At 42.0% G+C, this 27,555-nt stretch overlaps 1 protein-coding gene across 1 annotated transcript; it reads right to left on the reverse strand.

Moving 5' to 3' along the window:
* Positions 1–1,002: 1,002 nt before the first annotated feature.
* Positions 1,003–26,926, reverse strand: LOC106613576 (polypyrimidine tract-binding protein 1). The gene is given in 17 exon segments (XM_014215981.2): positions 1,003–3,530; positions 10,265–10,342; positions 10,505–10,721; positions 10,931–11,023; positions 12,328–12,361; positions 13,989–14,131; positions 14,424–14,504; positions 14,713–14,890; positions 16,276–16,386; positions 16,466–16,678; positions 18,763–18,804; positions 18,806–18,910; positions 19,142–19,314; positions 19,482–19,545; positions 24,075–24,105; positions 26,014–26,067; positions 26,803–26,926. Coding segments are annotated over 17 exon segments (1,758 nt in total). The 5' UTR covers positions 26,811–26,926; the 3' UTR covers positions 1,003–3,397.
* Positions 26,927–27,555: the final 629 nt, after the last annotated feature.

Raw genomic sequence — 27,555 nt, forward strand, 5'->3', positions numbered from 1 at the left:
GCAATTTCAATGCACAGAGATACTGTGACAAGATCCTGAGACCCATTTTCGTTACTTTCATCCACCACCATCACCTCATGTTTCAGCATGATAATGCACGGATCCATGTCCCAAGGATCTGTACAGAATTCCTGGAAGCTGAAAATGTCCCAGTTCTTCCATGGCCTGCATACTCACCAGACATGTCCCCCATTGAGCATGTTTGGGATGCTCTGGATCGACAGCGTGTTCCAGTTTCTGCCAATATCCAGGAACTTCGCACAGGCAGGGAAGAGTGGGACAACAGTCCACAATCAACAGCCGGATCAACTATGTGAAGGAGAAGTCACACTGCATGGGGTAAACGGTCACCAGATAGACTGGTTTTCTGATCCATGCCCCTACTTTTTTTGTGGGCAACAGATACATATCTGTATTCCCAGTCATGTGAAATCCATAGATTAGGGCCTAATTTATTTATTCCAATTGACTAAATTTCCTTTTTAACTGCTGTAACTCTTTGAAATTGTTGCATGTTGAGTTAATATTTTTGTTCGGTCTGTTTAACCAGAAAAAAACTCTGGGTAGTAGTTATAGCCACACCTTTTCCTGGTCAGGGAGAAAAAAAAAAAATTTAAAAAAGGGCCTGGCCCCTATTACATGAAATACAACTTGCAAGCAACTACACAAAGTTGCTCCCCAAATTGCCAGTACTTAGCATACAATGCATGCAAAAATACAACATTTGACCACCAGTGAACCCTAAAACTGCATGACTCACGCCCGACAGTGTTTTCAAAGAGTAGTTGGAAATCAAAAAGCTTGGGCGCTATACTCTGAAGTATATTTATGCACGTGTTATCAAATTAACTCAATAGTGTACTGTACTAAGTATTTGGCTCAGAAACAATAAGTAGCCTCTATAGATCCAATGGTTTGCAGGAGAACGAAGGAAACCAACTGATGAGCAAGGAGGTAAATCTAAGAGTGGCAGAACCCAAAGAAAGGAAATTACAAATTGAAAGCAGTGAAAATATTTATTGAAGGCACAATTTCAAGAAAAGTTTAAGCTATACAGAACACTAATGACCAGAAGGGACCCATTTTTTGTTTGTTAGAAAACAATTTAATTGTGATGTTTGCTTTTTACTGAGAGGCTCAAGAGAAAGGTCCCAAGCTGTAATCAAAATAGATGTTTTATAGATATAAAACCTATCGTTTCAGAATACCTACTTTGTGGTACAAAAAAAAACAATATACAGGTTTTCACCCCCCCCTGAATCACCTCACTTGAAGAAATCCTGCCATCTTAATGTTAAGTGATTGAGGTTGTAATGATTTTAAATGCTGTGCAATTTTGCATAATTGGGAAATCCACTCCTGGTCTGGGGTATGCAAAGCAAGTAAAATACCTTTAATAGAAATACATGCTACATATTGATATGGAGACTAGTGTCACTTATTCTTGAGTAATCTACAAACAAATTTTCATTCTTCTGCATTGCTGGTGTCCAATTATGAATAGGTCAGCATGTAATAAAGTGGTGTTCAAGAAAACTAGTGATGGAACAATGTCTGCGCACTGTGGTTCCTCACATGACCCTGAAATTCTATTGCTTTGCACCAATTTAAAATAAGGAACTTGATGCACAATTAATTGTGAGAAAAGAACCTCAACATTTTCCCAATATAAAATGATGCACGTGTGGAATGTCCAAGTATTAAGACTGATAATTACCTTTTAAAATGTGATCTACAACAAGTGTCCACCTTCACTGTAGCAAGCGCCCAGAATCACTGCAGACCTTTACATTTATGCCGGATGTGTGCATTTCCTATGAGACTGAGGGCACTTAAGGCAGGAACATCCGTTCATTACGTAAACATACGATTATAAACAGACCAAGAAAGGCTTCGTTTGAAAGGCACTTCTCCAAAAACGCAAGATGGATTTCAATTTAAGTTGAACGTTGTCCAGATCCACAAGTCCAGTCCATAGACTACCATGAACGAGGGTGCCGTATTGCCGTTAGCAATGACCGCATTAAGGTAAAGTCACAGCCCTGTACAATAAGGCTACTAACCCCTCACGGTAAGGCCTTCGAAAACACTAAGCCGAGTAACAGACATATGAAACTCTTCACTCCTGGTTTAGGAGCACATGTAAACATGTGAAATAACCATCATTCATCTTGGCATTCAACTGACAGACGCTTCCAATTCTAACGTTTATTTTATAATTCACAGCAGCAGAGTCACAATAGTCTGCTTTTGTCTGATCCCTGTAAGAGCCTTGTAAAATGTGCTATAATGGGCAGGCAGACTACCACAAGGTTCGCTAAAATAACTTGCAAAAAGGCCTCATTTGGTTTTGCGCTGTAGTGTATCACAAAGTTGTATAAATATGCTAAATTGACAGCCACTGCATCAGGAGAGGCAAGCCATTAAGACAAATCATAAGACATTGTAAGCCATACTTATCAGGAAAGTTCTAGTAAGACCTTTGCTAAGGCACAGTCGTTAAGGCAACCACTGACCAATACCTATAAGCTACAACCAAAAGTATATAGGAATAACAATGTGTACAATACTGGATTTGTACAAAACTTATTGCATAAATTTCATAAAAAATGCAAACCTACATCTAGACATACAGTAAACAAGACTAATAATCACAAACCCTGGTACAAGGGGTTTACATATTTAAAAAATAAAAAAGCTAGATAATGAGTTGTGGATTTTATCTTCAACTAACTAGCTCATCTTAATTTTAAAATAAGACTAAAAAGAACCTTGATAATACATGGGGGAGAGAAATGAACCACCTTGTAATACATTTTATACAAACGGTAAACCCATATCAGCTGTAAACCTGGTCTTCGCAAGCAAGGATTGGAGAGAGGAAGATAAGTAAAATTTTGTTTTGGCTGTAAAATGCCAACGTATCAAATTGAAGGACATAAGACTTCTGGAGTAACGGACAGAAAGCATCTGAAGGCAAAGAGGACATGAGGCATCACAGAATTACCTCAGAACCTAGTGGTGTTGGAACCCAAAGGCAAATGGAATTTACCAAAAGACTGAAGTTTAGGCTACGCCAATCTCTTAAATCAGACAGGCAAGTGTAAACTACTTCTGTCGGTGCAGAGAGCAAGGAATTAATTTACCTCGCAAAGGCAAGATGTTAGAAATATAAAACTTTTTTTTACCCAGTAAAATCGGGTGTGCACATTTCTTTTCCATATGGTTTATAGGTCGACTTACATAGATATGCGTATATAAATATACTAGGAATGATGGAAGTGATTGCTGTGGTGGGTGCTACTTCGACTGAAGAGTCGCTTCCCCACAACTTGACAGACAGAGGTCGTGAAGGGATGGGGCGGCCCATTACAAGTAGCGTTTTGGGCTGCACCCCTCAGATGGTAGATTTGGAGAAGGAGACCCTCAGGTGGTGGTTCTCACCCAGGTCGTGATTGTGGAACTCGATGAGGGACTCTATGGCCTCCTCAACTGAGCTCATCTGGACCAAGGCCATCTTGCGGTCTTTCCTAAAAAAGAAACATTGCACACGGTCAAATATGCAGCCTTTCCTTAAACATTCAAAGGGATAATTCAACCAAAATGACATTGTGGTTTCCTTACCCTGTTGCAGTATATGGACAAGGCATGGCAACAATCCATGCCTTGGTTTAAGTTACGTTTCACTGGCACTGTTTCCAAGTGCTAATGTTTTAGCATTTATGGCACAAATCTCATTCAAGTCATAGGACCAATATTAGCATTTATTCATTCATGGGAAACCCATTGAGACCAGGGCCTCATTCTCAAGGGTGCCCTGATCACTGTAATACAACAAATCAATACAATGAGGGCAATAAATACAATGTTTTTAAAAAAACACCCGCAACACAATTTTTGAAAAATAGTTACATTCCTCAGCTACTAGGTCCAACATTAAAATTGCCTGATCAGCACCAGAACATTCACTGGTAATGAGCTTTGTAAATTGTTCCAGCAGTGATGTGCATTAAAACTAAAGGTTGATTTACCCAATTCGGTAGGCACCCGAGGAACCTCAGTTAACCAATCCTGTGAACCAGTTTGGTAACTTATGTTGTTAGGCAAGTCGGACAACTCAAATGTAATTATTCCGCTGCTCTATCGTTCGCTACATAGTGCCTTAAAGTATTCACTCCCTTGGATTTTTTCCCCACAATTATGTTGTGTTACAGCCTGCATTTAAAAAGGATTAACATAAGATTTGTCACTGGCCTACACACAATACCCCATAATGTCAAAGTGGATTTATTTTTACAAATTAATAAAAAATGGAAAGCTAAAATGTCATTGTCAATAAGTATTCAACCACTTATGGCAAGCCTAAATAAGTTCAGGTGTAAAAATGTGCTAAAGTCAGATGCATGGACTCACTGTGTGCAATAATAGTTAACATGACTTTTGATTGACTACGTCATCTCAGTACCGCCCACACAATCATCTAAAGGTCCCTCAGTACCCCACACACCATCATCTAAAAGGTCGCTCAATACCCCACACACCATCATCTAAAAGGTCGCTCAATACCCGACACACCATCATCTAAAAGGTCGCTCAATACCCGACACACAATCATCTAAAGGTCCCTCAGTCGAACAGTGAATTTCAACCACATAAACCAGGGTCATTTTCCAATACCTCGCAAAGGGCACCTACAGGTAGATGGGTAAAAAAAAAATGTTTAAGCAGACATTGAATATCCCTTTGAGCATTAAGTTATTACACTTTGGATGGTGTATCAATACACCGTCACAACAAGAATACAAGCATCCTTCCTAACTCAGTTGCCGGAGAGGAATGAAAACATCTAAGGGATATCATGAAGCCAATGGAGACTAAAACAGTGACAGTTTTTTCCCTATCACAGCCATTAAACTGAGGGATGGCTCAACATTGTAGTTACTCCACAATACTAACCGACTTGACTGAGTGAAAGGAAGCCTGTACAGAATTAAAAAAATATTCCAAAACATGCATCCTGCGTACAACAAGGCACTATAGTAATATTGCAAAAAATGTGGCAAAGCTATTAACTTTTTGTCCTGAATACAAATTATGTTCAGGGCAAACCCAATACAACACAGTAACGCGGTCCATATTTTCAAGCATAGTGGTGGCTGCATCATGTTGTGTAATCGTTAAGGACTGGGGAGTGTTTCAGGATTTAAAAAAATTTCAGGATTTAAAAAACAGAATCGAACTAACCACAGGCAAAATCCTAGAGGAAAACCTGCTTCGGCCTGCTTTCCACTAGACCGAGATTTCACCTTTCAGCAGGACAATCACCTAAAACAATGCCAAATCTACACTGGAGTTGCTTACCAAGAAGACAGTGAATGTCCCTGAGTGGTCAAGTTACAGTTGACTTAAATCTACAGGAAATATATGGCAAGACCTGAAAATGGTTGTCTAGCAATGATCAACAACTAATTTGACAGCGCTTGAAGAATTCTTTAAAGAATGGGTAATGTTGCACAATCCAAGTGTGGAAAGCTCTGAGACATACCCAGAAAGACTCACAGCTGTAATCACTGCTAAAGGTGCTTTAGAAAGCATCGACTCCGGCATGTGCGTACTTATGTAAAGAAGATATTTCTGTATTTCTTTAAACATGTTTTCACTGTCCAAAGGGTAGGAATACTTTCTGAAGACAGTCAGACTGCCATCATTGAAGTTGTTTGTGGTGATGTCAAAATGAGGGGTGTTGTACAAAACAAAGCCTTTGAATCATCTCAAACCAATCAGAGTATGAAAGCCAAAGACGAATTTTCAAACACTGCATTACCCATGTGTGTTCTGGCTCTGGCCAACCCATTGGTTTTTGGAACCAGTCAGATGATCTAGAATGGATTTATATTCAAGAAATCGTCAGGGAGGTACTACGACCCAGACGCATTGCATTTGGCCAGAGCAAGGAGTTTGGGTAGCCAGGCAAGCATAGTAGAGCTTTTTAAACAAAAAATTGTGAAGTGAACTATAGGACTTTAATGAGCACCAGCAAACCTTTTGATACAGGATGCAGTGCTGAGTATTCAAACGGTCACCTGCGATAAAGCGTAGGGCACTATGGTAGACGGCATTCAAAAGGTTTCAGAGGAGCGGCTGCTGCATTCTGGTAAATGGTGTCACCCTAGTCAAGAACTGGCAGGAAAGTTGACTGTACAATCTGCTTTTTAGGGAGAGGCAAGATCTATTTCTGAAAAATACCACTTCAAATCTTAGAGTTTCAACTTGGTCAGTGTTTAAGACTTTAAATCCAAAATATATAAGCAGGAACCCAATCGATGGGAGAACCATTCAATTAATAAATATGTAGTACATCAAACATTTTGCCAGAATTCAATAACATTTAGTCTTGCCCACATTAAGTACAAGTTTTTATAAAGGCAACAAAGTCAGATTGCAACTAACAACGACTGGTCAACAGTTGGGGCGTCTGCATACAGACGAATATTACACTTTAACCGATAGACAAATATTATTTATATAAAATAGTAAAGAGAACAGGTCCCAATACCGACCCTTGCGTTACACATTAATAGCCAGAAAACTAGACTTAACGCCATAAGAAATCGAAGTGTTCCATCTGACAGAATTTTCAAACCACTTGCCAGAAGCCTGATCTATGCCTATATAAGGTAACTTTTAAAATGAAGAAAAAAAATAATAATAAAAAGTATGATCTAAGCAATTTAACACTAAAACATGCATATCAGCTGAAACGATGCCATGTTCAGGTCTAAAACCAGACTGGTGCACATTAACTTCTTTGGGATAGGGGGGGTGGTATTTTGACAACTGTATGACAAGCATGCTGCCCAAAGTTAACTGCGTGCTACTCAGGCCCAGAAGCTAGGATATGCATATAATTGGTAGATTTGGATAGAAAACTCTAAAGTTTCTAAAACTGTTAAAATAATGTCTGAGTATAACAGAACTGAAATGGCAGGCGAAACCCCGAGGACAAAACATAAAAAAATAAAAATAATTCAGCATACCACTGATTTCAATGCCTGGCACTTTTATAATAGGGCGAAATCGTCACCGATTGCAGTTCCTAGGGCTTCCACTAGATGTCAGTCTTTAGAGTTTCAGGCTGGTTTTTGTAAAAATGAGGGAGAAGTTGTAGTTTTTCTAGGGCCTCCCATTTTGGCTGTAGTGTTTCCAAGCGCATGGCCGAGAGAGTGCGTTCTTTTTTATTTATCTCCGGTAAAGACAATAATGATTCTCCGTCTGAAATTTTGTTTATTTGCGTATTAGGGTACCTAAGGGTTGATTATAAACGTTGATTGACTTGTTTGGATAAGTTTATTGGTAACGTTTGGGATTCATTTTGTAGGAAGGAAACCGAGTGGATTATTGACTGAAGCACGCCAGCTAAACTGAGTTTTTATGGATATAAAGAAGGAATTAAATCGAACAAAAGGATCATTTGTAATGTAACTGGGACATTTTGGAGTGCCAACAGATGAAGATCTTCAAAGGTAAGGCATATACTATATCGCCATTTCTGACTTTCGTGTCGCAAATCCCTGGTTGAATATGATTTGTTATGCATTTGTCTGCTGGACGCTGTCCTCAGATAATCGTATGGTTTGCTTTTGCCTTAAAGCCTTTTTGAAATCTGTTGAAATCTTGTTAATCCTTGGCTGGATTAACAACAAGTTAAGCTGCATTTTGATATATTGCACTTGTGATTTCATGAAAGTTTAATATTTATAGTAATTTAATTTGAATTTCTCTGCAATTTCACCGGCTGTTGGCCAGGTGGGATGCTAATGTCCCACCTATCCCAAAGAAGTTAAGAATAGAGTGAGAAGCTGTGAGTTTAGGGATTATTTATTTGGAAATTGGACAGCCATTATCTAAGTCAGAAGGATCTAATTTTATGTTGGGGACGACGTGCCGCTTTCCAGATCTTCAGGATAACACAAGAAACAATTGTCAAATAAAACATGGCAACGGTTCTGCAATAAGTGGGGCAGAAAGCTGCATTAAAAACAGGATTAAGTGAATCAGACCCTATGGATTTTAAAACATCAATCTTTAGAAAAGCACTTATTACATCAGAAAAATGGTAAAGGAAAATAAAGTATGCGAGTGTTAGAAAAGACTGTACAGAATGATGCACTGAGTCAACTAAAGGACTCCGGAATGAGAGGAATTTTCAGAAGCTATCCTTTCACATAGGTGGCCAGCTGAAGCAAAATGGTTATTAAAAGCGCCACAAAATGTCTAGCATGGGACCAGAGGCTGTCATAACCTGCTGGGGCAACGAAGGGGTGAAGTTTTGTTTAAAAGATTTCACCACTTTCCAGAAGTTGGCTGGATTACCAATCCTCTGTAAATGACTGTTGAGCGTCACAATCAGTTTTAGATACTTTCAGATGATTTGAATGGGATTCATGATGCGAATGATTTGAATGGGATTCATGACACACATTCTAACATTTCTGAATTTGGAAACAGTGCCAGGGAACCTAAACCAAAGCATGGATTGCTAGCATACCTTGTTCATAGACTGCTTACAGGGTAAAGAAACCAATGTAATTTTGTTATTTGGGTGAACTACTCCTTTCTCACACGGTCAGATACAGTGCATTTGGCAAGGATTCAGACCCCTTCCCTTTTTCACATTTTGTTACGTTTCAGCCTTATCCTAAAATTGATTTAAAAACTTTTTTTTGTCCTCAATCTACACACCCCACAATGACAAAGTGAACAGGTTTAGACATTTTTGCACAATTATAACAAAATAGAAACAAATGCCTTATTTACATAAGTATTCACACCCTTTGCTATGAGACTCAATTGAGCTCAGGTGCATCCTGTTTCAATTGATCCTTGAGATTCTACAACTTGGAGTCCACCTGTGATAATTTGTATTTATTGGACATGATTTGGAATGGCACACCTGTCTATATAAGGTCCTACAGTTGACAGTGCATGTCAGAGCAGAAACTAAGCCAGGAGGTTGAAGGAATTGTCCGTAGAGCTCCGAGACAGGATTGTGTTGAGGCACAGATCTGGGGTAAGGTACCAAAATATTTCTGCAGCATTGAAGGTCCAAGAAAGCAGTGGCCTCCATCATTCTTAAATGGAAGAAGTTTGGGAACCACAAACCCTACCGAGAGCTGGCCACCCGGCCAAACTGAGCAGTCGGGGGAGAAGGGCCTTGGTCAGGGAGGTGACCAAGAACCTGATGGTCACTGACAGAGCTGAACCTGATGGTCACTGACAGAGCTCCTCTGTGGAGATGAGAGAACCTTCCACAAGGATAACAATCTCTGTAGCGCCGCACCAATCAGGCCTTTATGGTAGAATGGCTGGACGGAAGCCACTTCAGTAAAAGCCACAACAGCCCTCTTGGAGTTTGTCAAAAGGCACCTAAAGGACTCTGACCATGAGAAACAAGATTCTCTGGTCTGATGAAACCAAGATTGAACTCTTGGCCTGAATGCCAAGCGTCACGTCTGGAAGAAACCTGGCACCATCCCTACAGTGAGGCATGGTGGCGGCAGCATCATGCTGTGGTGATGTTTTACAGCGTCGGGGACTGGGAGACTAGTCAGGATCAAGGGAAAGATGAACAGAGCAAAGTACAGAGATCCTTGATGAAAACCTGCTCCAGAGCACTCAGGACATCAGACTGGGGAAAGGTTCACCTTCCAACAGGACAACGAGCCTAAGATAATGCAAGAGTGGCTTCTGGACAAGTCTCTGAATGTCCTTGCGTGGCCCAGCCAGAGCCCGGACTTGAACCCAACATCTCTGGAGACCTGAAAATATCTGTGCAGCGTCGCTCCCCATCCAACCGGACAGAGCTTGAGGGGATCTGCAGAGAAGAATGGGAGAAACTCCCCAAATACAGGTGTGCCAAGCTTTTAGCATCATACCCAAGATGACTCGAGGCTGTAATTGCTGCCAAATGTGCTTGAAAGTACTGAGTAAAGGGTCTGAATACTTACGTTTTTCATTTTTTATACACACAAACTTGCAAAAAAAAAAACTAAAACATGTTTATGCTGTGTCATTATGGGGTATTGTGTGCAGATTGATGACGCCATTTTAGAATATGGCTGTAACGTAACAAAAATGTGGAAAAAGGTCGAGGGGTCTAAATACTTTCCAAATACAGACTTTCCTAAAGACATCATACACGCGAGTAGATATAATTTTTTTTTAACCTTTTGGCTGTTTGAGAGGGGAAAAAAAGATAACTTACTGGAAGAACTTGAAGGCCTTGACCATTGCACCGGAGCTCGCAAACAGCATCTTGAGGTCATCCTCAACCACAGAGGGACTAAAAAGAAAGACATTGTAAAACTTGATAAGCTTTTAGCAGTAGTTTACCAATACATTTGTAGAGTTTTTTTTTCAAACCACGAAAGCGGTACCTCAGGATTAGCAGCTATCGAACGGGTCGGTGGGCTCATTGCAGGAGAAACTCCTCCGGTCTACTTACGGGATGTTTGAGAGGTGCAGGGTGGCTGAGGGAGGGAATATGTTGGAGTAGTTCTTGGAGCCGGGCTTCTTAAAGCGGTGCAGGGGTGAGTTGCTGTAGTCCTTTGTCAGGCCCTGGTCCTCATGGCCCTCGCGGGGCAGCTGGACATTGGTGTGTTTAGACAGGGTGACACGCAGCGCTTTCCCGTGGAGCCTCTGGCCATTCAGGTGGCTCATTGCTGTTGAAAGCAGAGGTTAAGCAGTGTGAGTCTTCTATTCAGAGTTTGGGTATATTTCCATCGCTAAATAACCTCGGGTTATTTATTTTTTAATCCCTTTAGCATAATTTTCAGATGCACATCACTCCCTACATATTGCTGTTCAGTTGGAACTAGTTCTTGGATTTGTTGGAGGTATTCCTTCCCAGGAAAGTTTAGCTGGGCCTTACCTAGCTGTGCCTGAGTCCCATCAGACATCTGGATCAGAGCGTTCTCCTTCTTGTTGAACAGGATCTTCACTCTCATCACGTCGCCATATACACCTTCACACAGATTTAAGGGGGGGGGAAACAACCATTTGAAAATCAATTTAACTCTAAACCAGACCAAGCCATCCAATCAAAACCATGTCTTTGGGCACTTAAGATTTGGTTAACACCCATCTAAGCACCACAGGGAAGCTTGTGTATATGAATAACTTCAGTTCATAATCAAGATGCTCCTCCAATTATCTAAACGATAAGGGGGGCAAAATACATTCTAGCAAGAGTGACTGAAGCCACTGATGATCATTGCAATATTGCATCATGGCCACTAGTGGGAATTGGTAATTTACCATCTGAGGTACTTGTGACTTTCCTACACCATAAAAGCCCATTTAAAAAAGATCAAATTGTAGGCTACCGTTTGTACATCGGTTTTAATACATTCAAAGAATTGGAATAGTCTGAGACAGGCTGTGGAACTTAATGTCATTATACTTGGACAGAAAAGGTAAAATAAGGGATTTATGTAGTTTATCAAGGAGGATATTACTTTTGCGTCTACAAAGGGACGCCTCCCTGGTAAATTGGTAAAAAACATTTAGGAAGATGAAGGCACTTAATGGTTAAAAAACAGACTGCAAGTCAGAAATTTAGAATAAGGATCAGAAGGAATGCAAAATTGGCCATATGTACTCTGCACAAATGGGAGTCTTGACCATTAACCAAAAGCAATTGATACAGCGTTCATAAAGGGCATGCAAGATGACAAAAATCAAGCATGCAAACTATGACAATAGACAGATGATAAAATCTAAATGTACTGTGGCAAAGTTACAGCATCTCACCGAACTTTCCACAAGATGTTCTTATAAATTAAAAAGCACAACGTGCAGTCTTGTCATTTGCACTATGTTTAAAGGAATATTTAACTCTGATCTGGAAATTATTCATAGGTTTTCTTGACATGAAATTGGTCCATAGTATTAAAAAGACTAGTCTGCAATATCCATATAGCGTGGGACCGAAAACTGCAGCATTGAGACATTGGCCCAAAATTGCATTTAAGGTCCACGTATTCTTGACCAATTTGGCTTAAGTTGATGATCAGACTCAAAACCGTAACTAAAGACCATTTTCAGAGAAAGAAAATAGTTGGATAAAATGTCAAATCAGTGTCCCTTTAAAGACAGCTGTGGACAGACACCCGCATGAAAATGCTGCAACTTTTTGCCAAGTGTCTCAAATCAACACGCAAAATATTTGAAAACTAAAACAAGAAAAAAAAACTGAAACAAATTAGTTAAGAAAAAGAACAGAACAAACAAGTAGTAATAATAAAAAAGGTGCTAATGATAACATACCGAAAAGAATAAAGAGGCATTGGGGCGTAACTCTCTTTATAAGACAGCAGAGGAAGGCAGCGGAGGGAGGAAGGGACAGGAAAAAGATCGGAGGCAGGAGAGTGGAGGTTCAACATATCATCCACAGCGGAGGCAGTTCCACGGGGAATGGCAAAAAAAAAAAAAAAAAATGGTGGTTGGATCATGAGGGTTAATAAATTGGACAGGAGCAAAGAATGGGAGGAGATTTAGAGGTGGTGGAGGGGTGGTATGTGACAATATGATATGAGCAAAGATAAGTGGATATGTTTACGTGTGCGTTTATATGCATGTGATGTGTACACAACGGATGATGTGGAATAATGGTTGAGAGAAGAAAGTGGGAGAGGGAATTCATGGGGCGTGCAGTCAGTTTGGCAAAAAAAAAAAAAAGTTTCCAGGTGAAGGTATTAAAACCAAAAAAGAGGGGGAGGGGGAATGGGGAGGGAGAGAAACAAGAAAAGGAGGTAAAAAACAAGGTCAGTATACAAAGAAATATGAAGTGTTCCATCCAGTATAGAATGTGCTTTAAATCAGAGTGAAGATTACAAACCAACAATGAAACTAGGAGGAATGATACATGAGGCTGAGACAATACTTCTAGAATTCTGTCTGTGTTGACGTGCACCATTACTATTGAAGAGATACATTCTTTAAATTAATGATTCTAGAAATATTTGTTGGGCTTAAGCTGAAGGCCATGTTAAATGTAGAAAAGCAATATTGCCTCTAAATCGGATGAAAAGTTGCACTGCATGTATGGAGGTTACGGAATGAGCTGTCCAATAATTTAAAGTTTATCATGCTCAGTAGATTAAGAGGGACTGGTACCGTTATGCTGATGAATAGAATGTTAAGAAATTCCACACAGTTAACGTACAATTTATAGGTCCAACTGGCTGTATGGTAAATAATAGTTATGTATGAGGGCGCAAATAACCTAAAGCTAATCTTCAATTTGAATGAAAACTTAGTGATTGAACGAGTCAACAAATGAATATTGATGAAGTTTGTGTATGCTAAGTGTTTGCATCTACTGCTAGCGAAAATTCGGTAACAGGGATGGTATAACACTTTCAGAGTAGAACAGGAGTGAGGAAAATCACTAGGGAAAAGCCAAGAGCTCTGCTACACTGTACGCATTGCAGTACTGAAGGAAGTTGACAGTAATGGGGGCTCAATATCACCGATGCATGACTTAATGCATGGTTTGTGTGGGTAAAGGGAGAGGCCTGAAAAACATTTTCAATAGAAGTGGATACATTAACATCAATGTTGTTACACGGAGAGCCAGCATATAATACACAGCCCAATTTACTTGGCATGTGTCATGTGGGCCCACTGAAACAGCCATGTCCAAATAAGGGCTGCAGTCCAATTCTCTCCCCAAAGTGTGCTCTCATTCACTCCCCTGCATGAATTTACAAGAAATGTACTGGTGAGAGAAATTTGGTGAAAACTCACGAGGTAGCCCATGCTTACAACAATCAACTTCTAAATGCACGAGGGGTGAGTGAGCAAGTGCACACTTTGGGGTGCAGGGTAGGGAACAGGAATAAAAACCCACGTCCACAGAAGCTTCACAGCTGGACTCAGTCCATCTGGGCCACTATGGGTCGAGAGGGAGTCAAGGAAGGACTAACCTCTGGGTTGAGGTTGCTGACCAGCATGACACAGTGGCCACCGGAAAGTTGGTGGAAGCCCATTCTGCCTGCAGCCGCCGCGGCTGCAGCCACAGGCATGGTCAGTTGGGCCAGGCCTCCGGGGACACCGTGCATCGTCAGGCCTGCAGAGGGAAGCAAACGGGAGGGAGAATTAAAAAATAAAAATAAACTTAGTGCACAGGCTCCTGAATGGGTTGGTAGAGAAAAGGCCAGACTGGAAGCCGCTGAGCACGACTGCTAATAGGTCAAGGTCCGCAAACGTTTCAAAGTTGTAGTGTTGCCACTCAATGGTAGTGGATGAGGCCAGCTTCCTCCTTAAAATGTAAAGTATTTGTGAAAAGGTCCATGTAACTACAATCCATCGATGTTGGTCAGGAGCGAGGCAGGTGTCAGAAAGAGGACGATCAGACTCACCTGTAGCTTGCTGAATGGCGAAGGCCGGGGGGAAGGCATGAGCTCCTGCGTACGGGTTGGCTGAGATGATCCCGGGAGCACCTGGAGAATCACACATGGATACAGAGGAGTGTTAATTGATTAGTTGCCTTCAGTTTATTGTAAATTATACAAATATTACATGTTGAAAATTATTGGACAGGTGAAGGGTACGGGTTCAGCCGCATAGCTTCCACCTGTCCAATCATGTCTAACTGAGAAGGGAAGAAGGAGGGAGGTAAATTTAAAATGTATTCACCATAGTACTCACCGAAGGCTGCAGCCATGGCCTGGTGGTCGATGGAGGGCTGGCTGTCTCCTGTGGGCAGGTCAGGCCGCGTGTAGTCACGGCTTTTGTCGTTGTTGTACTTCACGTTCAGGCTGGTCAGCTTGGAGAAGTTGATGCGGAGGGTGCAGCAGGCGTTGTAGATGTTCTGCCCATCTAAAGACTTCACCACAGGGCAACAGTTTCAGCATTAAATCAAATTTGATTTATCACATGCGCCGAATACAACAGGTTATACACCTTTCCGTGAAATGCTTACTTACAAACCCTTATCCAACAACGCAGTTCAAGAAGTTAAGAAAATATTTACCAAATAAACTAAAGTAAAAATGTTTTCATAAACAATAAAACTCCATTAATGAGGCTTTATAGAATGGGTACTGGTACCAAGTCAATGTGCAGAGGTACAGGTTAGTCGAGGTAATTTGTACATGTAGGTAGGGGCAAAGTGACTATGCATTAATAATCAGTGAGTAGCAGCTGTGTAGCACCACCTAGTATATAGGTCCTGGATGGAAGGATGTTTGACCCCAGTGATGTACTAGGTAATGGTACAGCTGTAGAACTTTGAGGATTTGGGGACCCAAGCCAAATCTTTCCAGTCTCCTGAAGGGGAAATGGTTCTGTCGTGCCCTCGTCACGACTGTCATAGTATGTTTGGACCATGATAGTTCGTTGGTGATGTGGACACCAAGGATCTTGAAACTCTCGACCCGCTCCACTACAGTCCCGTCAATGGGGGCCTGTTTGGCCCGCCTTTACTTGTAGTCCACGATCAGCTCCTTTGTCTTGCTCCCATTGAGAGGTTGTCCTGGTACCATACTGCCAGTTCTCTGACCTCTCCCTATAGGCCGTCTCATCGTTGTCGGCAAAACCCAAAACACTGTTATGTCGTCAGCAAACTTAATGATGGCGTTGGAGTCGTGTTTGGCCACGCAGTTGTGGGTGAACAGGGAATACAGGAGGGGACTAAGTACACACCCCTGAGGGGCTCCAGTGTTAAGGATCAGCATGGAAGACGTGTTGTTGCCTACTTTTACCACCTGGGGGCAGCGTGTCAGGAAGTCCAGGACCCAGTTGCAGAGTGAGGTGTTTAGTCCCAGAGTCCTTAGCTTATTGATGAGCTTCGTGGGCACTATGGTGTTGAATGTTGAGCTGTAGTCAATGAACAGCATTTGCACATAGGTGTTCCTTTTGTCCAGGTGGGAAAGGGCAGTGTGGATTACGTCATCTGTGGATCTGTTGGGGCAGTATGCAAATTGGAGTAGGACTAGAGTTTCTGGGATGGTGGTGTTGATTTGAGTCATGAACTGCCTTTCAAAGCACAAAATGGCTACTGATGTGAGTGCTATGGGGCACTAGTCATTTTGGCAGGTTACCGTCGCATTAGATTGCATCCAAGGATTTGATCATTCATCTTTCAGACTATTCTTTTCCCACACTCTACATTTAGAACACAAAGTCAGGCTCTGAAAACACAATGAAGAAAAATGGGAGAGGAATAAGACCTGCTGTATATTATTGTGACAGGTAGATGGCACTACTTACCAGTTTAGCGTGCTGAGCGGTCAGACCGTCCGAGTACTGCAGCAGGGCCTGGAACTGGTTGTTTTTAGTAAAGGTGATGATCTTCAGCACTGTGCCGAGCTTAGAGAAGATCTGCATCCAAGGAGGGCATGGTCAGGGGGAATACAAGCTCAGACCTATATACAGTCAAATGTATTGGAAAGTGTGTTACCTGATGCAGCACGTCCAGGGTGACTGGGTAAAACAGGTTCTCCACTATAACGCGCAGAACAGGGCTGTGCCCGCCCATGCCCCCTGAGGCATCCACCCCTGCCATGGGCATGCCCCCTGCCATGGGCATGCCCCCTGCCATGGGCATGCCCCCTGCCATGGGCATGCCCCCTGCCTGGACTGCGTTCACTGCCTGCAGTGCCGCCTGGGCTCTCTGTGAAGAGAGGAGGATGGTTCAATGGAAGTGGCAAGAAGCAAGAGAATCTACAAACGCTCAGGTAGAGCTGACCTGACTCCCACAGACAGTCAATACGTTTCAATGTTCCGAAAGTTCTCATTAAACAGCCTCAGGTTAGTTGCAGGACATTTACAAGAAAATGGCTGTAAAAATAATTATTTTGGGAAGTAAAAGATTACATTCCAGGGTGCTGCTGACCACTCTGTCCGTGACATGTTTGTATACACAGTGGAAAAACTGGGGCCTGTTTGAGTGTAAAACACCTGGTGGGAAGAAAAACACTGAGGAACACCATGGAGAGAAACTTAGTTTCTACCAGCAAAACCCAAACATCTGGGAATGTTCATCTATACTGCAGCAGTGTTTATGTTACCTTCATTGACCTATTAGCAGATAAGACCAGAGTAGAGTAATTTGAAGGGGGAGTAGAGTGGACAGCTGTGGCTTCCATTGGTCGCCATTGGCATGCGATCTCCCAGGAAACAGTGTTTAGAAAAAGGGAGGGCCTTGTTGGGAGGGTGCATGGTACACACTAGACCATAAGATATATCAGTTGGACCCCAAATGATTTTCCAATCGCGTCGGGTCTGAACAACCATTTTTTCCCCTTTCATTCCACTGTTCCGACCAGCAAAAAAGTTCTGAACCGGTTCGAACCCCCAAAAAAGTACTGGTTTATATCATTCCTTCCGTTCCTTAATTTTTTTTACCTGTGAAGTCAACAACTTTTTATTTATCTCATTAAATTACTTCAATCAGTGAGGATGTAGCAGGCAAGCTAGTTGTTTACCTTCATGACAAACAGACATGTGTAGCCTAAGGCCCAAGATGCGACAGATTTTGCAGGTGGGGAGAGCGAGAGGGTTGGGGTGTCATAAAGCGCTGGGTATCTTATGGATTATATTAATTAGCCACAGAATTATACCCACGAGAAGCAGCTCCTATAGAGGAACTTTGAATGTTCTTTGAGCCAGCTAGGTAACAAACTTGAGCTAAAAAACACATCTTTCCTTTCGGTAGTTAATAAATCCAACGTAAAACGCGATCACTAGGCCTATAGTATCCTTGACTAGCATTGGAAAAGGTTCCTGTTCTCTTGCTAATTACAAATCACTCCCCATCTTCTATATCAAGCTTGTAAGGTCAGTACAGTAGCCTATGTGTCGGACAGGGGAGGGGCAGGTAGCCTAAATACGCACTGGCAAAAAATTTCAGCATGCAGGTAGACACTGGAATAAGTCTGAGTGAGGACTTCGTATGCATGCGCTTTGTTGCAGGACAATTGTTTTTGGTGTGCCTGGAACGCAAAGTATTAATCAGTACCCGTGCTTTTAAAACAACGCTTCTGTTCTGGAACATTATGGATCACTTTTGTTCCAGGATGCATGTCAGTTCTTTGAAAAAAATCTATTTTCCGGTTTTCAGTTGTGTTCCCTGAACCGGGTCCAACCCCTGCAAGATATTCAGGGAAAGGTGAACTTGAGACACTCTGCGGAATAAAGTAGAAGTTGAACAAATTAGCAGTCGAATGCCGACAGCTCCATTTTCAGCAACAGCAGAATATAGGTTCATTCTGATTGGCTCAAGTCAGCTGACAAGTAGACTGGTGGTTTGTTTGTGCAACCACACAAGCCCTGGCAAGAACAGATAGTTTCCAAATGAGTCATTCTGACCCAGCAATACAGGAAACAGAGGAGAGAGCCAGAGGCCAATTCAAAATAAAGAAAACCAAAAATGTGGAATACTACCACAGAAAACTAGTCCGCTGTGGAGGAAACCTTCATGTTGGCTCTAAGCATCAAACACTAATTGCTCGGAGAAGCCTACAAAATGAAAAAGTCAAAATGAATGAAGAGTAATTATGAAAAAAGCTTCAGGGTGGCAGCTGAAATCCCTTGCTGATGTGTTTTGTAGACAAGCTCCTTTGTCCAAGCAACGTTGAAAACATGAAGCGCACTCGAGTTCAGCCTTCTCTTATGGCCTTCCAGAAGTAGTAAGCCTTCACAGATAAAGGGTTATGCAACTGCTGAGAAGGATGGAGCTGCAGCAGAGTGACTCACCACTTGGTTGGGGGAGTTGTCCGTCTTGAGCTCCTTGTGGTTTGGAGTACTGCATGAAGATGGGGTGGTTGCGGATGACCGGCGTCACCGAGGAGTAGTAGCTGACCATGGTCTGAGCCGCATCCTCGGTGTTCATCTCTATGAAGGCCTGGACACAGGAGAATGCCATAAGAACAATTTCTGAAGAAAAAAAAAGTCCAGCTACGGATAGCAAGCGGGCCATATAATTTACTCTACAACAGTTGTATGCTCACTCTGGTTAACAGTTGGTTACTACTAGCTTATAAAATGGTAACTAATACACCCCTCCCCTCTGAGTGGAGGGCAAGAGAACCCTGCTAAAGCAAATGAGCTAGGGTTGGCATGTGAGACCACTTACCTGGTTCTTTCCTTTGAGCATGAGCAGGTTGGTGACTTTGCCAAAGGGCAGGCCCAGGGAGATGACCTCAGCCTCGTTGATGTCGTTGGGGAGCTTGCGCACGTGGATGACGCGCGACGGGATGCCTGGGCCCCTTATGTCACCTTTGAATTTCTTGCTGTCATTGCCATTGGCTGTGGAGGAGAGAGAGCGAGAAAGAGAGCCTACTGTTGGGATGTACACCCTTTTGAAAATGCAGCCAAAATGGATCAGAATTGGATGTGGTGCTCAACCTTCGCTCATAGTGGATTCAAAAGTTTACTTGGTTGATATTAATACAAACGGAAGTTTAAACACTGACCTGCTGCGCTGGTCATTATATAGGGTCCGTTTGCCACGCAGGAGAAAAGCTCGTCTGATCCTCTCTGCAAAGGGAGAAGGACATGCTATTGAGACCAATGCAGAACTGCACCACCAGCGTCATTTTAAAGACATGACCAGCCTAATGACTGAATAGCACATTTTTCCCGTTTCTTTTTAGGTAAGACCTATGGTTTACAATGGAAACGGGAGAAACGTCTTGTCTCGTATTCATTGGGACCAAAAACGAAACTCGTAACAGCCACAGGTTAAATAAAACCACCCACTTTGACCTATCAAAATAATGGTAGACCGATATAGAAAATCTTGGCATAGGTTCTCCCCATCACAGCCAAAACAAAGATGGACTACTAGGCTGTCCCTTTACTAGCCTTTCCTGTCGACCTGTATGAAGGTACCGGGTGACCCATTGCCTTGTGACAATGGGAACAGGAAAAGGTCAGCTGCTTAGCTAACATGAAAAGTTATGTGAACCTGAGTCTACAGCCCCTGAGCTACAAGTAGAAGAAACAGACAAAGAAAGACGAGAGGAATGCGCATAGATAAGACCATACGCAGACTGACGGGGATCCAATGACCGGACTTGCTAACCACGTTAAGTCCTCTATGGCCTAAGGTGGGGGAGGGGGGGTGGTGTAAATGGACACAACCCAATCTCTCCCCATCCCAACCCCCACTGCCCTTGCATTTCATGTGCATGCATGCGCTTGTATGCATGTTGGGGTCATCTGTATTGGCATAGGTTTAAGGGAGGGAACCAGAGAATTCAGTGGGAAGGGAGGAAAAAAACAACTTGGTTTCTGGGTCGCCAAGCAGCAGGAATGAGAGGGCGGGAGGAGGGAGGGAGGGACGGGGGAGCAGAAACCCGAGTCATGGGTCTGGTGGTACATCACTCTGCAGTCTAGCACAACCCAGGTGGGTACTGGTAGGGGTTGATGGCTCAGATGGTGACCTGCTCACACTCCATAGTCGATGGACCAATCCCCCAAAAAACAAATTAGCTGAAAGCCTCAAAATAATTTTGCTTGAAACAAACTTGTGGTTCTTACATCACCTACATAGCCCAACTATTTTCCTTGAACTATAAGCCTAAACTGATAAAGAAAAGCATAAACCACAGTAAAACCTGATTTAAACAAATACAGCCATAAACAAACATACAATGCCCTATAAAACAGAGGTAGTATGCTTTACAGCGTGTGTAAAACAAGGCTGCACACCATCTGTCCTCTATAGTCTATAACACCAACAATAGGGGGAAACAGACAACGCTCAAGGAAATGATTCACCACCAGCTAGCCAGCGCTTTTCATGTAATCGACAAAGTGGACGGGAAGCGTGCTCTGGTTAACACAAGGAGTACACAGCTAAACAGCCTTCCGCAGTGCTGAGATGGCAACAGAATGTGCTCTCCTCTATCCCCACCAACCCCTCCAAATTCCACTGGTGCGAGACTCAATGAAAACCATATGTAAGGGGTATGGGGGCGAGTACAAATTGTGTGTAAAGGTCTGCAAAAGAGGTTTGGAAGCAAAAAGCATGTTCCTGGTCCTGCTACAGACTAAAAAAAATTACCACTTAGCAGGACTGGCAGGCCAAGTCAGAGCAGGCTTTGTCTGCCACCAACACAAATGGTTTTTACAAGAGTAAGGAGAACTTACTAATCAAATGGCCAGACTTGGGTTAAAAAAAAAATACTTCTTAATTAAAGACATAACACTTGATATGTATTCAGTTGTCAAAAGTTAAGCCCGTTAAGTATTATGTCCTATAAAATAACTATGCGATAGGAGAACAAGAAAACTCAGTTAAGCTGCAATGCTTTAAAAAATCTGTGCTAAGGCTTTCAGTTGGTTAGCAATGTTAATGAAGTGAGTGGTTTTCTAATGGAGTTTTCAGAGGGAGCTTTTGAGGGCCTAAATTAAAAGATTAGAAAGGTGTGGAGAGGGAAAAGCAGGGGGGTGAAAAAGACTGCGCAGGCAAACAGGAGACAATGCACCGCAAGAATGGGGTCGTTACCAGGGCAGCACTGAATGTCACTCCGTACCCATAGAAACCCTAGACTGTGGCTCCAGGTGAGGTGCGCTGCTAAGCCACACCCGTGACTCTTAGCCTAAATACACAAGGCTGATTCTCTTTAGACCCACAGCCACAAAATTCTCCTGGCTATTACCCTGCCGCACACAAGTGTTCGCAAAACCAGTTTAAAAGGCCAGTTCCGATAAAAATAGGGGAGCCTTGGAGGTGGCCAAGTGAGATCTTGTTACTTATCAACATGTAAATTATTGAACGGCAATTCAATCCTCTGCCTCTTAAAGCTCACGCACCGAAGGTGGATCTAGCATTCGTCTGCCTATCGTTCACAGCGCTGTGTTTTAGGGACCACCTGCTGTATACATCTGACTGACGAAATGTTTCAAGCCATCAAAAAATCGGTGCGCACTCGGCGAGTTGTGTTCAGAAGTGGTAGTACTCTCGGCCAGCAAACACTAATGGTGTGTCTGAACCCCTTAAAGCCACTACGTCGCGGCTCCCGTGAGTTTTAATCTAGTTCGTAGCCTATATGCTGGCTACCTAGAAACTTTTGCCAATGGTGACTGACATGATCAAACAGGCCACCCAGCCCTTTCCCATACTTTCCCTAATCAGCTTGTGTGGGGGGAAACAGAGGCCAGAGGGACAACATGCATGTTGAAAATGGGGGAAACATATTTACATGTGCTGAATTGGTTCCATTCACCCCACCAACCTCTCCCATCTTTGAGGAATGCGATTGAGAGGCCATCTCCACAGCCAAGGTAAATAGGCCTAGTCTTTACATTTAATAACCTACTCTTATCTTTAAAAAAAATGTAATGAAAAAATATATATAAATAAAAAAGGTAGAGCGCAACATTTAACAGTTTTCCAATCCTATGAAAAACCCCAAAATTACATTTGAGGATTGAACCTGTTGACTACACCTCCATAGTGGCATTTCAAGAATATTGACAACTATTACGTTGGCCTAAAATAGCTGCAGTCTTCTCCAGAATAACCACCACTTACCAAAATATAGGCCTACAATAGCACAATAACATCTAAGTAATAAAATATTGCACTCGCCTGGTTACAATTTTGCTAACTAAATGTTAAGGGGCAACAATTTGTACTGATCCAAATTACACAGTTCCACCCAAGATCCTCCCAACCATTTTGAAACAGTCAACAGGCCATTCTTTGAGGCCAGCAGTTTGTAATGACACACCCCGGGGGGAGAACAGGAAACACAAGAAGCAATTAGAAAAATGGAGGAGGGAAAAACCACCCGCATTCCAGCAAACAGCTCCCTTTTCCTGTGAAGATAACCTGGCTACATATTACCACCACCTTAAGGTTACCGATGTGTGCTGGCTTGCGTGTAACAAAATGGCCTTCTCATTTGCACGTGGTACCTGTAAGAATCAGTCTTTGTGCTGTGTGCTAAGAGTGCCCCTTGGCTAGGCACATACCACAGACGATTATCTCTGCGAAAAAGAGATGCGAGGAATGCAGTTGCTGTGGGGTGGCCTTTGAAGACCAAGCTGGGAAGCGACAGTAACAGCAGTCTGTAGAGCATAGACGTGCAACACGCACCGAGTCAGGAACACCGGCTCCGTGTGTTCGCTCGCCATCCCAAAACCACATATCCTGGATTCACTCAACATCAACATCCATCATGGGAATGAGACAGCACTTACAACTGCATATCTGCTGCGTAGAGAATAAAATTACTCAAATTTCCACCATCTAGAAACATCTGCTTTTGCTCAAGTTAGCTAGCCCTGGCCAATAGACTGCAGGGGCCATTTGATGGTAAAAGTAGGCATTTTCTTGAGAAAGGACTCAAGGGACATTTGGGACCAGCCTATGAGTGGTACAGCATTACGATTGGCTAACACTTACTGGGACATGTGCTGGTGTATCAGTGAAGAGACAAAAAGTCCTTAAGAGACAAGCGCTTGGAGGAGCCAGAACACTGGAATGTACCAAGAGCATTCCCGGCACAATGCCAAAGCTAACCAATAATTAGGCTCGACTGTTTCCACAGCAACAGCAATGTTCTCGCCACACAGGATGAAAACAGTTTGAGAAATGTAAACTTGGGAACTGGTAACCAGTGACAAGGCAAAGTGTTTTACTTTTGCTTTCCTTAATTGTATCCTTTACTTTGTGCATGCCTCCTCTACAGTTCAACATTGTTTAATCAGTCAACTACCATGCTAACAAAGGAACCTGTTGGGTGACTTGAAGCCAATTAAAAACTTGCGACCTAAGCAAACAGGATATTCCCACTGCCAGATCCAAACTGGTTGTAGGTGTGCCTTCACATGCTAGCTTCTTTGAAAGCTTTCATTTCTCATGGTGCAAATAGTTGGCATGGCTGCCGTAATAACAAGAATCTGATTAGGGATAAAATGCAGCCTGAGCAACAATTGGTCAAATCCGCACACAGCTACATCCATAGGTCATTCTAATCTGAAGCCTTTGTCAAACACCTCGTTCTGACATGTTGAAGCAGGGGAAAAGCGAAAGGAGAAAAGAGGGTGCCTACCTTTGTACCAACTGTAATATCGTGGACACTGCTGTGAAGAAAAGAGAAGACAGGAATGTTAGAAGCAGTAAGGATGAAAAATTTAAATGCCCAAATTAAGGTTAAAAGACTAAGAGGTTCACTATTGTATAGTTAAGATCCAGAAACCCCAAAAGGTAGAGAAAAGCTTTAAAAAAAACAGCTAACTAGATTTATTTATCAGTTGCAGAAAAGTTGGAAAGCAGACAGTCAGTCATTGGCTCAATTAGACTACTCAACTTTTTTAATGTGCATTTTATTGTATAAGTGTCTAACCTTAACATGAAGCAAAACTGCCATATAGGCTACCTAACCAACAAAAAATAGTTATGTCAAAATAAGAGCAGGATGTCACCTCAGAAAAAGCTAAGACCAAAGACTTCCAAAAACACTACCAAAATAAGCATGCTCTCCACTTAGGCCTGTACTAAAGTTAATAGGCAGGTTTCCATGGACCGAGGTTTATACGACAAAAGCAATGTCGCAATGTCCATTTTCTATGCGATCTTTCTAAATGTTGACAAAAAAATCCCTGGACAAGTTAATGGAAAAATAGCTAATGACTTTCATTTTAATTTAAGCTTTATTTAACTAGGCAAGTCAGTAAAGAACAAATTCTTATTTACAATGACGGCCTAATAGTGGATTAACTGCCTTGTTCTGGGGCAGAACGACAGACTTTTACCTTGTCAGCTCGTGGAGTCGATCTAGCAACCTTTCGGTTACTGGCCCAACGCTCTAACCACTAGGCTACCTGCTGCCCCTCATAAAGGAACCATGCAGAACATACAATTGTCAAGTTTCATAAACCGAATACGCAACAGCATTGGACATCTGGAGCGGTACTGCCACCAGTAAGTTCGGGTGCTAGATAAGATGTTACAGATGATAGTTTATTCTTTTGACACAAATAAGACTTGGGAGGTTGCCAAATGCCTCTCCACTTCTAAATGTATGTTGAATGTCCATAATAGGAATTGCTAGGAAGTAAAAAGTTAGAATTTATAATTCTACCAAGATTAAGTAGAAAAACATTGACCAATTGTCTAAATTGCATTTAAGGCAAAGCATTCCCTTGATACCCCCTAATGTTAAAGGTGGAAAGAGCAAACAGCAAACCGTTCCCTTTCCCACAGCTTTGCCCATGAAAAATGAGTGGTATTTGGCGGACACTCAGTTAAAGATTAACCTCCACATCCTGTTTCTCATGCAAGACAGCCAGGAAACTCAGCCCAAAAGCTCTCTCAAGCCTTCCTCCCATCTACCACCCTTTCTCAATCAGAATTATATTGATCAGCCACTGTGATCAATATAAATAATTTGACCAGTGGCTGAAAACAGCAGTAACATAATTATGTGCCGTTCTTCAGGACAAAAGGAATACACATATGCAAAACAGTCTTGTGGCAAATATGCCCCTCAAACTCCCATAAGCCAAATATCTGTTGCCATGACAAATTCCTTGTGGTTTCAAAGCCCACACATGACAATTTTACAACAAAAAAAAGCTAAATGCTTTCTTTACACGTTGGAATCTACTGAAAAATCAAACTATGTTCCATCTTTTAGGATTATATGCTTTCAGAGTAGACTTGATACAAAGTAGACAAATAAAGGCTACATTGACTGCAAGGGGGAGGATAAGCAAGACAATGCAACAGCTCAAATCACTCCCTCAATTCTCACACCAAGTCATTGCATGCTGAGAAACCTGATCACCACCATTATGGAGGTTACTTAGCATCAAAAACGGGCATCTCACAGTGCTACATGAATTAGACGTAAAAATTGATTCCAACATACAACACAAAAAACCTAAGTGATATAAAAATCTGCCTAAAGATCATGTTTATTATCCGATATTTACAACTAATGAACTGGTACCTTGCATTTAAAAATGTATATGAAAATAAGAACTTACTCTAGTTCAGTGACGTAAGTAGATCCCATAGGATACAAATCAGTCTCTAGACGGCTGGAAGAAATGTGGGGTTAATAACAAGCCTATAATATTGTATTTTCACTTTGCTCTGAATTTCAAGCATAATGATCGCTATAGCAATATTTAAAAAAATTCGGCATTCTCAAGTAGAGTATTGTTTCTCTAAAGGTCTGCAGCAGAAATATAACTTGTGTACAACAAGCATGGTTGGAGAACCACGTTAGTAACGTCATGGCAAGACTCCTAAAACTAAGTAAATAGCTATAGTTTAACCGTGAGCAAAGCTAGACAATACCGTAGGTAGATAGACCAGCTACATTACAATATCCTGGCAAACAATGTTGCAACACACAATAATCCAACGCCGCACTGCCACAGGTGGTTCCAATTTTCAGTGGATAGAACTAGTGCCTTAGCCAAGCTAGCATCCAAACCACAGAAAAACTAGTTAGTCCACTCAATATGCGTCACTGTCTTGCTTTTTATTAACTAAAGAGCAATTTAGTCTAGACAACAGCAAGGAAATAGCCTGCTAGTGTTAACTACAACGCCAAAGCAACAATGTTGGTTGGTAACTAACGACGTTAAGCATCTCGGAGTATCCATCACTGATGCACAGAAAATAAGCTTTACCATGTTTCCATCGCAACCAAGAGACAATAACACAATACTAGGTTAACTAGTTCATTTTCGTTACAGGACATATTTAATATAGCATGTTAGTTTGTTGCTCTTTTCTCGAGAGCATAACTTCTTCCTTGAACTTACCCGTCCATTGCACAACACGGAACTAGCTACACAAGTTAGACCAACAAGTCTGTTGCCTGGCTGACTTTTCTTATACCCTTACAAAATGGCGGAGAACAGAGAAGCGAAATGTGATTAGCCTAGTAAAGCCCAACGATTGGGTAGAACAGAAAAATTGTGGGCGTCTGAGACGAGAAGTGGGTGCTGATAGGACAAGACGAGAGTTGCTAGAGAAGGGCGGTCTTAAAAAAGTTGGCCATGGACTTTCATTGTAAATGGTCAATGGTCAGTCACAAATTTAATCTGCATGATGATGAAAAGAGTGTTATTTTCATATTTTTTTAATGCAGAATGAATGTGTGATACAACTGTCTACATATGTGTTGAAAGAATGGCATATCCTGGTATTGCATGGCTGAACCTGTGCTTCCAACACCTTTTGGTGTAAGTTCGTGGACGACTGTAAGGAAAATAGACAATACATTATTCTTCATATGCCTAAAGAACAAATTAAGGGCAAAGACGCTATCAAATATGCAGATCATTTTTGACAATGTATCCAAATGCGTGGCTACGACTTCCAAGAAACAGATTCAGCTTTGGGCCTATGGGCACAGTAAGACAAATTCTTGTTTCACAAGATGGCCTAAATCTGTGAGCATGGCCTTGACAAATGTAGGAGATGTACTGGGAAGACAAAAACAGTATGGAATAGATTGTATACATTTAAAACCTTACTTCTCTTTGCCGTGTCAGTGGCATACCCTCTGTTCC

The sequence above is a fragment of the Salmo salar genome, chromosome ssa10 (assembly GCF_905237065.1).
Source record: "Salmo salar chromosome ssa10, Ssal_v3.1, whole genome shotgun sequence".
Classification (NCBI taxonomy): Eukaryota; Metazoa; Chordata; class Actinopteri; order Salmoniformes; family Salmonidae; genus Salmo; species Salmo salar.